The 10,840-nt window shown below is 32.4% G+C and overlaps 1 protein-coding gene across 1 annotated transcript; it reads right to left on the bottom strand.

Moving 5' to 3' along the window:
* Window positions 1–8,920: 8,920 nt before the first annotated feature.
* LOC139196143 (uncharacterized) lies at window positions 8,921–9,868 on the bottom strand. The gene has a single exon (XM_070821803.1). It carries the CDS (start codon window positions 9,866–9,868, stop codon window positions 8,921–8,923), a length of 948 nt encoding a protein of 315 aa, XP_070677904.1.
* Window positions 9,869–10,840: the final 972 nt, after the last annotated feature.

The raw sequence follows: 10,840 nt of genomic DNA, 5'->3' as shown, positions 1-10,840 counted from the left end.
TTTTTCTATAAAACTTATAGTTTTCAAAGTGTTTGGATAATGCGTGTTCCCAGAGTGTTTGGATAATGCTTGTGTTCCCTTGTGGGGGAGTTACTTGTCTTTCTTACTTACGATTAACGAAACTTTACTGTCCGAACATTATAATAAAAAACGTTGACTTTTTTTATAATCATGTAAAGATCATGTTTGCAAAAAATCATTCAATTTGGAGATTAGTAATCCATACTTGTTCAACCAATCAATGATTTTAGTAACAAGTAGCATCCTTATTAAAAGGTCTCCAAATTGAATAAATTTGTACAAATATGATCTTTAGATGATGACAAAGAGAACGAACAATTTCGATTATGATATTCGGATAGTAAAAATTTATTAACCATAAGCGAAGGGACAAGTAAGTCCAACATGTAAAGGACACAAGCATTCACTACTACAATATATGCTATCACCGTCGGAGCAAAAACTGACGAGAAATCCGATTTCTGTCAGAAATTTGGCAAAAATCCGACATAAAACAATGTAATGTCGCATTTTCAAAGCGACACTATTGCTAGCGTCATGAAAGGGCTTTAACATCGGTTTATTGGCTTAAACCGCCACTAAACAGCGTCGCTTTAAAGCGACACTAAAATTGACATCGGTTTAAACCGACGTATACGTACATGTTACGTCGGTTTAAAGTGACGTTCATTAGCAATTTAATTGTAAAATATCCAACCTACAGTCACTTTTAAACGACATCAAAATAAAATTAAATCAATTAAATATCCCATAAACCGACGTCAAATAACAATTAAATAAATAAAATATGCAAACTAATAACGGTCTTAACCGACACCACCTTTGTTAATAATAATAAAAAAACCGACAAACTGCATTTGTCTTCAATTAATTGTAACAAAAAAATTTATATAATTACAATAATAAATTCCAAGGCCAAAATAAACATTAATGAAAATAATTAACAAGAAAAATAGTGCCAAAATACACAAATATTGTACATCTAACGTTCCACTTAATAAACAAAAACTCATTCGTCATAACAACTACTAAATCCGACATTACAAACATAACATAAAAAAACAAAAAAGATAGAACGATTAAAATGTCATATTTAGCCGACAAGAAAGCGAACCAAATAAACTAATGAGCCGAATTTGCGCCTGAATGTGGCACAGATCCTTCTCGTCCTTGAGGTCCTCTATCTGATGCCAACATCCTCGTCAAGTCCACATCAAATCTAACACCCGCAAGCATTTCAGAAAACCCCCCAGCTGGAAATTCAAGACAAAATCCACTAGGAGCAGCCATCTCGGGTCGATATACTGGCACTTGATAAGGCAGCTCCTGCATGTAAGGCATGGGAGGTTGCTGCATGTATGGCATAGGCGGCTGCTGCATGTATGTTGTGGGCTGCATAGGCATCGAATACATAGGATACAGAGGTTGCTGATTATGGCCAGCATATGGATATGCAAGGGGCGGCTGACTTTGACTCGACTGTTAAGGAGGAGGAGGCTGACTCTGGCCTGACTATTGGGTTCCCGGGCTATACGGTTGTGGTTGTGGCTGAAATCTTTGGAAAAGCCACGCAAACATCTGACTTTGCTTGTTCTCTAGGTCCGAAATCCGTTTATTGTTATTTTCGTCCCTTATTTTCAACTCATTATTTTGAGTCATCAGCAATGCCATTGCACTGTTAGATGACCCCTAGGAGGAAATTGATGTAGAAGATGAAGAAGACGCATAGGACACCATATCAGGAGTCATCCCATGACCGTATCCTCTGACTCTATTATACCTCTCAGGACCCATTGTATCAACATACACTCGGGTCCTAAGATCTTCATTATCCTATTGGCCCGACTGAATCAAAGTTTGCAAATTGCTCTCCATTGTTGCCTTGCATTTCAATTTTTAAAAATAAAAATTCAATCGTAAAACAGAAAAATAAGCTATAGATAATAAAAATTAATAACAATGAAATACTAACACAGTAAAATAAATTACCCCTGTACGCTCTGATGTTTCATCAATCCAAGTTTCATTTTTTTGTGTATGACATTCACGAAAAAAGGTTACAGGATCTGCTTCTTTCCCATGCTTCTTCCGCTTCACCAAAAATAAAATTTCACACAAACAATTTTAAGCAAACCTCATTAAAATTAAAATTTATAACAACTATAGAATATTTAAAATAACATTTCTTCAAATTGTACAATCCATACATGTTCTTGCCGCTTTCTTGCAAAAGATTTTGTACTAGTAGTATGGTTCATTGTTTTCCTTTGTCGATTAATCTTATTTTTTTCAGCAACCTCCCGAAAATTAAAAAAAAAAATTATTATACAAATTTATGGTTATAACGAAATAAACTACATAACGATTACCTTTGTTTTATCTCCACTCTAGTATGCCAACAAATTAACCCACTGGGTAGGATTCACATCAGGAGGAGGCTGGCAACGCTCCTCTGTTGCTCTTTCGATATAATACTTTTTTTTAACTTATTTCTAAACTCTTTATGTGCATGCTCCGCAACCTTAAGCGTCATAAAGCGGATCAAAGGCATTTTTGGTATATCTGCATCTTCAAAAACAATATTTCCCTACATCCATAAAAATAAAATAAAAAAAATCAACCAAGTCAAATATTATAACAATCATTGAATTATTCTTTTATTTTCTAGTAAAAATAAAAATATCTATACCTTAATTCTATTCCAGAAAACTTCCTTATCTTCATCCTTAATCCTACACCAATGCTTCGCCAACGGGAGATTTCTGTGGTCTCTAACCTCCGATGCCACATATTTTGAAAATGCACTAGAATTATCACTAATGCATTTTCCGGACATATCAAACGAACAAAGCTGTTTCGTCCATTTGGGAACTAAGGGTCCTCGCCCCCGTTGAGATGTTCCTTGTTCATACAAAAACCACAATTAAAACAAACCAAAAAAGTAGGAAACAAATGTAAATTTTCAGTTTAAGCATAATACTAGATTAAACACACCAAAAAAAAAAATACGAAAACGAAACTAATAATAATATGGAAAAATAACCAGCTTCGAGCTCCTCCTCTTCCACATGAAGTTCCTCTGAACGTTGATGATCACTACTACTATCCATAGCAAAAGTAAAGGAATCACGAAAGAAATGGGGAATAAAGAAGATGGAGAAGGAGAGGGAGTGAAATGAGAGAGTGAAATGAGAGAATGAAAAGGAAACACACGGAAATAGGTCGAAATATAGAAGCTTAAATATGGAAAAAAACTGAGCGTCGAAATATGAAAACATTACGTCGCTTAAAATCGACACAACCTTTAACTCGACCTAGATACACGTAGCCTGACACACTTTTAACTGCAAGGATACTGGCGTCGAAATAGGGTCATATTGCGTTGGTTAAAACCGACGTTATTCTGATAGATTTGTCAAGCGTCGAAATAAATGACACTTTGTGTCGGTTTTAACCGACGTTCTTCTGATAGAGACAGTCATCGCAGTGGCCTCGAAATTGGACGTGCGAATGAACCGAGGCATCGAAATAATAAATGGTTGCGTCGAAATAATAACTGGTTGCGTCGGTTTAAACCGACGCATGAAACGAGGCATCCAAATAATAAGTGGTTGCGTCGGTTTAAACCGATGCCAACTCTGACAGTGATTGAAAAATTCTTCCAATCCATTTCCCCGTGCAATAAAAACCAGGAAAATTCTCGCCCAACATAAAAAATAAAAAAGAGTTTAACTTAAAAAAATGGAAATGAGGAGAAAAAAAAAAGTTTAACCCAAAATTAAAAAATAAGCAGTTATGTTATTTCATATAATATTTTAATAAATAAAATTTAACTTATACATAATACTTAATAAAAAACAGAAATATAATTTTAGGATCATTTTGATATAGATCCCTTAAATTTGTATTTTTTTAATCAAACATCTATAACTTTTAAACTTTTGATCAAACTTTCTTCTGTTAATTTTTAATTAAAAAATATGATTTGTATTGTAAATAATTAACCAACTAGTTCATAAAATAATATGATAAATATTCTAAAATCACCACAAACTTCCTATCTTATCTTATCATAATTCTTTTAAAATGAAATTTTCTTATTCAAATAATTTGTTGTATTAAATTATAAAAACATATAAACATCATATTAACATACAATTATGAAATATAACATGCACAAATATTAAATATAACGTACCAATTTGTATTAATCTGGGTATGTATTAGTATTTTGGTACGTTATGCAATTTTTTATTTAGTACGTACCAAGTTATTAGTACGTTGTATTATTCTTATTTTGGTACGTACAAAACTTATGGTACGTTATGTGTAAGTTGTGTAACCCAAAAAAAAGATAACTTTTCACATTAAAACATTGCACTAAAAAATATTTTGTCAACTCTTAAGAGTTTATCCATACTTTCATTAACTATAACACAAGATTTTGTAGTATCCACTATGTAAATATTTTAAATTGAAGATTGAGGTATCCACTAGTGTAAATATTTTAAATTGAAGATCGAAATCATTCACTGTATTCATATAGGGTGAAGGAGTGTACATATGAAAAATCATCAAAATCGGAGTTAAAATAACCGTAAAATCGTGATTTTTCGTTAATAACCGTCGAATAAGTTTTTCCCGTTACTTGATCTCAGAATGTTTTTTTTTTGCAATTTTTGGTGTATGCGATCTCAAATTATATAAAAACATGTTTGACGGTTGGATCGTTGAAATTAGTTTCGTAGAATTCGTATTCCATCAAAACGATAGATTCACTAACACTTAAAGAGTTTATTCATACTTTCATTAAGTATAACATAAGATTTTGTGGTATCCACTAGTGTAAATATTTCAAATTGAAGATCAAATTCATTCATTGTATTCATATAGGGTTAAGGAGTGTAGCTGTAAAAAATCATCAAAATCGGAGTTAAAATAATCATTAAATCGTGATTTTTCGTTAATAACCGTCGAATAAGTTTCCCGTTACTTGATCTCAAAATGTTTGTTTTTTGCAATTTTTGGTGTATGCGATCTCGAATTATATACAAACATGTTTCACGGTTGGATCGTTGAAATTAGTTTTGTAGAATTCGTATTCCATCAAAACGATAGATTCACTAACACTTAAAGAGTTTATTCATACTTTCATTAAGTATAACATAAGTTTTTGTGGTATCCACTAGTGTAAATATTTTAAATTGAAGATCGAAATCATTCATTGTATTCATATAGGGTGAAGGAGTGTACATATAAAAAATCATCAAAATTGGAGCTAAAATAACCGTTAAATTGAAAGTTTTTGTTAATAACCGTCGAATAAGTTTTTCCCGTTACTTGATCTCAGAATGTTTTTTTTTTTTTTAGCAATTTTTGGCATGCGATCTCGAATTATATACAAACATGTTTGACAGTTGGATCGTTGAAATTAATTTCGTAGAATTCGTATTACATCAAAACGATAGATTCACCAACACTTAAAGAGTTTATTCATACTTTCATTAAGTATAACATAAGATTTTGTGGTATCCACTAGTGTAAATATTTCAAATTAAAGATCGATCGTTTTTAGGGGTATAAAATTGTTAAATAAAAGAATTTAATATATATATATATATATATATATATAATTATTATAGTTTTTAGAAGTATAAAATTGTTAAATAAAAAGAAAAATAGTGTAATTAACAACTCAAAAGTTTCTTGAACTGCAAATAAGAAAAAATAATCATCCTTTTTTCGCATTAATACATATAATTCACAACAGGTTTTTACCTTGCGTCAAAATAGACTGACATTGCGTCGAAATAGGCTAACATTGTGTCGGATCAAAGCGACGTAACATGACAGTCTGTGTCGAAATAAGCTTTCATTGCGTCGAAATAATCTGAGGTTGCGTCGGTTAAAACCGACGCCAATTGAATGAAAAAGCTCTTCCAATCCATTTCCTCGTGAAAAAAAAACTGGGAAAAGTCCCGCCCAAAATATTTCAATTAAACCGACGCAGACGACATATGCCGTCGGTTAAAAGCGACAGGAAACAAGCTAAAAAAAAAAGTATAACCCAATATTTAAGAAAAAGGTTTAACTTATATATAATACTTAATAAAAAACAGAAATATGATTTTATAATAAGATATCATAACATACGAAATGAAAGATAGTATAATTAATACATAAAATAATTAACATATTTATTCCCCGTCATCATCTGTTAGCTCATCGTCGACATTGGCATGATTAACGAACTCGGTAGGCAACGCTAATGATTCAAGAAAAGGAGTCTCGTCCATGCCAACCCTTGTATGGAAATTTTCATTATCAAGAATTCAATCATCCAAGTTCGGTATGGCATAATCATCAATAACATCACTATCCTCTAGTACGTCAAACAAATCCCTCAGCTAGGTTCGAACAACTACGTGCTAATCTTTTTCAATTGTGTCCTCCACATAAAATGCTTGTAATGCTTGTGATGCTAGTATGAAAGGATCATCTTTAAATCCCAATTGATTGAAATTCACCATAGTAAATCCATATTGATCGGTCTTCATTCCTCGTGGACTTTCACTATTAACCTATTCGCACTTAAATAACATCACAGCTCGACCCCTATCTCCTGCCTCAGTAGGACCACAATATTTAACCTCGAACATATCTACAACTCTGCCATAACAATTCACTTGCCCAATTGCTCCAAGAACATTTGCAGGTACAAAGACACCACAATTTTAATTTTTATGCTTATCATCCACAGATTTTATACGAAATCTAAACCCATGAACAATGTGACTTTTATATCTACTCACAACCCTACTAGGATAATTAGCTAGCCAATGCAAGTCTTGAGATATCAACGTGTCATTAGCATGATAGCTTGAATTCATTTGTAATAAGTATGAAGATTAAAATTGACAGAATAATTATAACATGTTATAATTAAAGTGCAAAACAATAAATAAATAATGTGATTGTTATATCAACTCACATGTTGCTTGAACCATTCTGGAAATTCTTTCTTGCTTAGCTCCTTAATTTGTCGCATAGTTAACCTTTCTCGACGATGTTTAGTTTTCAAGAATTCCTCATGTTGGCTACACAATTATGTCCAAATTTAGATAATTAATTTTTCAAAGTTAAGAAAATCAATAAAACATTAAGACGTATGATTAAACGTTCTTACCTTCTAAATAGGTTCACTTCATCACAATTATTTAGAATGTATCTATGGCACTGATCAAGGACATTTAGATCGAGCTCCACATTTTCTCCTAAACCCATATAACATCCTTTGGAGTCAAAAATTGATAACCCACCAGACACTCCACGTCCAATACCATCTTCATTTCGGCCTCTACGGGTACGACGAGACTCGACACCTCTAAGATACATGGAACAGAAGGACAAACACTCATCCACCAAATATGCTTCAGCAATATAACCTTCAGGATGACCCTTATTACGAACATAGCGCTTCAACGTTTGCAAATACCTATAATTATAAACGAAATACAAACAATTATAATTATAAATTAAATTTATGACTACAATTGTAAAAAATTTATAAAAATTTATTAATTACCTTTCAATTGGATACATCCATCTATAGGGAACAGGCCCTGCAAGAGCTGCTTCATCTGCCAAGTGAACTGGAAGGTGCACCATTGTATCAAAAAATGCAGGAGGGAATATTTTTTTCAAGTTGACATAATGTCAAGGCAATTCTTGAACTCAGTTCCTTGAATCCTTCCTCAGATTCCTTCTTACTACACAACTGTCTGGAAATTGCACTCAATTCTAATAATACCATAGTAACAGCTTTAGGCAAAACCGGGCGTATTGCAAGCCAGAGTAACTGCTGCATTAAAACATGGCAATCATTACTTTTCAACCCATGTATTTTTCGTTCCTTCACATGCACACATCGCGATAAATTTGATGAATATCCATCGGGGACCCGAATAGTAGACAACACATTGCAAAACGCAGTTTTTTCTTCTCTTTTCAACGTGAACAAAGCTGGAGGTAGAAATGTTCTATTTTCTTCTCTACGTGGGTGTTGACTGCATCTTATGTTCAAGACTTCAAGATCTGCACGTGCAGCCAATCCACCTTTAGACTTTTCTATACCTAGCAATGTTCCCACCACATTGTCACATATATTCTTCTCGATATGCATAACATCAAGATTGTGTCTAATCAACAGATGCCTCCAATAAGGTAGTTCATAAAAAATAGATTTCTTCTTCCATTGACTGTTACCACTTGTACTGCTCGAAGTTCTTTTTCTGCGTTGCCCAACTGAAGCATTTTTCTTTGGTTTTCCAAAAGTAAATCTCAATGTACAAAGTTCTTCGAGACATTGTAAACCAATCCACTGCCTTGGTGCACTACGATGCTCTCGACGACCATTAAAAGTTGTGGTTTGCCTTCGAAACCTATGATTATCTTCACGAAAGCGTCGATGCCCCATATAACAAATTTTATGACTCAGCGGCAAGTAAATAGATTCTTTATCATGCATGCAATGTGGACAGGCTTTATAGCCATGTGTATTCCATCCTGACAACATTCCATAAGCCGGAAAATCACTTATAGTTCATAAGACAGCAGCCTTCATCGTAAAACTTTGGTTGGAATACGCATCATAAGTTGGAGTGCCCACCTCCCATAACTCATTCAACTCGTCAATCAGTGGACGCATGTATACATCAATCTTTTTACCAGGACTGCGCGGTCCTGGTATTAAAAGAGACAACAATAAATTTGGTTGCTTCATGCACATCCAAGGTGGCAAATTGTAAACAGAAAGCACCACAGGCCTATGGTCATTCCTCATTTTTTCAAAAGGATTAAATCCATCACTGGCCAACCCTAATCGGACATTTCGAATTTTTTATGCAAAATCTGGATATAAATTATCCAAATGCTTCCATGCTGGAGAATCTGAAGGATGTCTCATAAACTCATCTTTAGGACATTCAATTGCATGCCACCTCATATGTTCAGCAGTATGCTTCAACATAAAAAATCGTTGCAATCGTGGTTTTAAAGGAAAATACCACATAACCTTAGCTGCGATCTTTTTTCTTGACCTCTCTGCTGCGTTGGTAATTTTATATCTTGATTCACCACAAACCGAGCACACGGTCAAATCCGAACTATCTTTCCAATAGATCATGCAATCATTGGGACATGCATCAATTTTCACATACGTCAGACCCAGGTCATTTATAAGTTTTTTTGCCTTATAACAAGATTCAGGCAAACAATCCCCTTTAGGCAACATTCTTTTAATTAACTCCAGTAAAGTTGTGAAGATCTTGTCTGGCATTCCCGCTAAACACTTGATCTGATTCAGTCTTATAACTGCTTCTAATTTCTTAAACTCCTTACACCCTGGCCACAAATCTTGATCTGCCTCTTCAAGCAACCTAAAAAAAATCTCCACCTCTTCTGGACGCCCTTGCCCAATAGACGGTTCAGTAGACGGCCCAACACCTTCTTCTGTTAATGGTTGGACAAATACATCATTAAGAAAGTCATGCATGCCAATCACCTCATCTCCTGTTTCTTTTTCTCCAATTGCCACATTTTGCTCTCCAATGTTTTGCTCGCCATGATGTCGCCAGGAAGCATTTTTATAATCTTTATCCATATCATACAATATGAGATGTTCAATAATAATGTTCCTAACAAAAGTATATCGATTACAACATTTTTTGCAAGGACATCTAAACTTATCAAGACCAACACCATTTGCAACTGCTTGATCCAAAAACAAATTAATTCCAGCTGTATACGCTTCAAAATTTCGGGGTATCGTCAACCAACTCTTGTCCATGTTTTACCAGTTTATGAGGGTAAAATATTACGCTGACACTAAGATGCCTACAATCTTGCAATCCCTATCATGTAGGCATAACTATTAGAATTTTCAATTTCTATCTTTCAACCCTCGAACTCTATCACGATTGCAATCTTTTAATTTTCAACATCTATTATAGTAAAAACAAATTAAAATAACCACAAAAAGTTATCAAAATTATGCTCATCTAATCCATTCTAGTAAATAACAACCAAAAGTTATCAAAATAACAATTATAGTGCAAAAGTTATATTTAATATTGTTAATTTAACATAAATGCTTATAAATATTATTCATTCCATTTTCTCATAACAATTCAAATTGTAAAAAAAAATTAATTTAACATAATATATTCTTATATTACTAAAAATTATAAGTTTATGTTATATTAATATTGTTAATTTAACATAAATGCTTATAAATATTATTCATTTCATTTTCTCATAACCATTCAAATTGCAAAAAAAAATCAATTTAACATAATATATTTTTATATTACTAAATATTATAAGTTTATGTTATATTTAATATTGTTAATTTAACATAAATGCTTATAAATATTATTCATTCCATTTTCTCATAACAATTCAAATTGCAAAAAAAAAAAAAATTTTAATTTAACATAATATATTCTTATATTACTAAATATTATAAGTTTATGTTATATTTAATATTGTTAATTTAACATAAATGCTTATAAATATTATTCATTCCATTTTCTCATAACAATTCAAATTATTCTCATCTAATCCATTCTAGTAAATAACAAAAAAAAATTATCAAAATAACAACAAATTAAAATAACAATTAGAGTGCAAAAAAATTTAATTTAACATAATATATTCTTATATTACTCAATATTATAAGTTTATGTTATATTTAATATTTTTAATTTAACATAAATGCTTATAAATATTATTCATTCCATTTTCTCATAACAATTCAAAT

The sequence above is a fragment of the Malus domestica genome, chromosome 05 (assembly GCF_042453785.1).
Source record: "Malus domestica chromosome 05, GDT2T_hap1".
NCBI classification, from domain to species: domain Eukaryota; kingdom Viridiplantae; phylum Streptophyta; class Magnoliopsida; order Rosales; family Rosaceae; genus Malus; species Malus domestica.
Note: the sequence above shows the minus strand (reverse complement) of the source record. Positions and strands in the feature narration are given on the sequence as shown.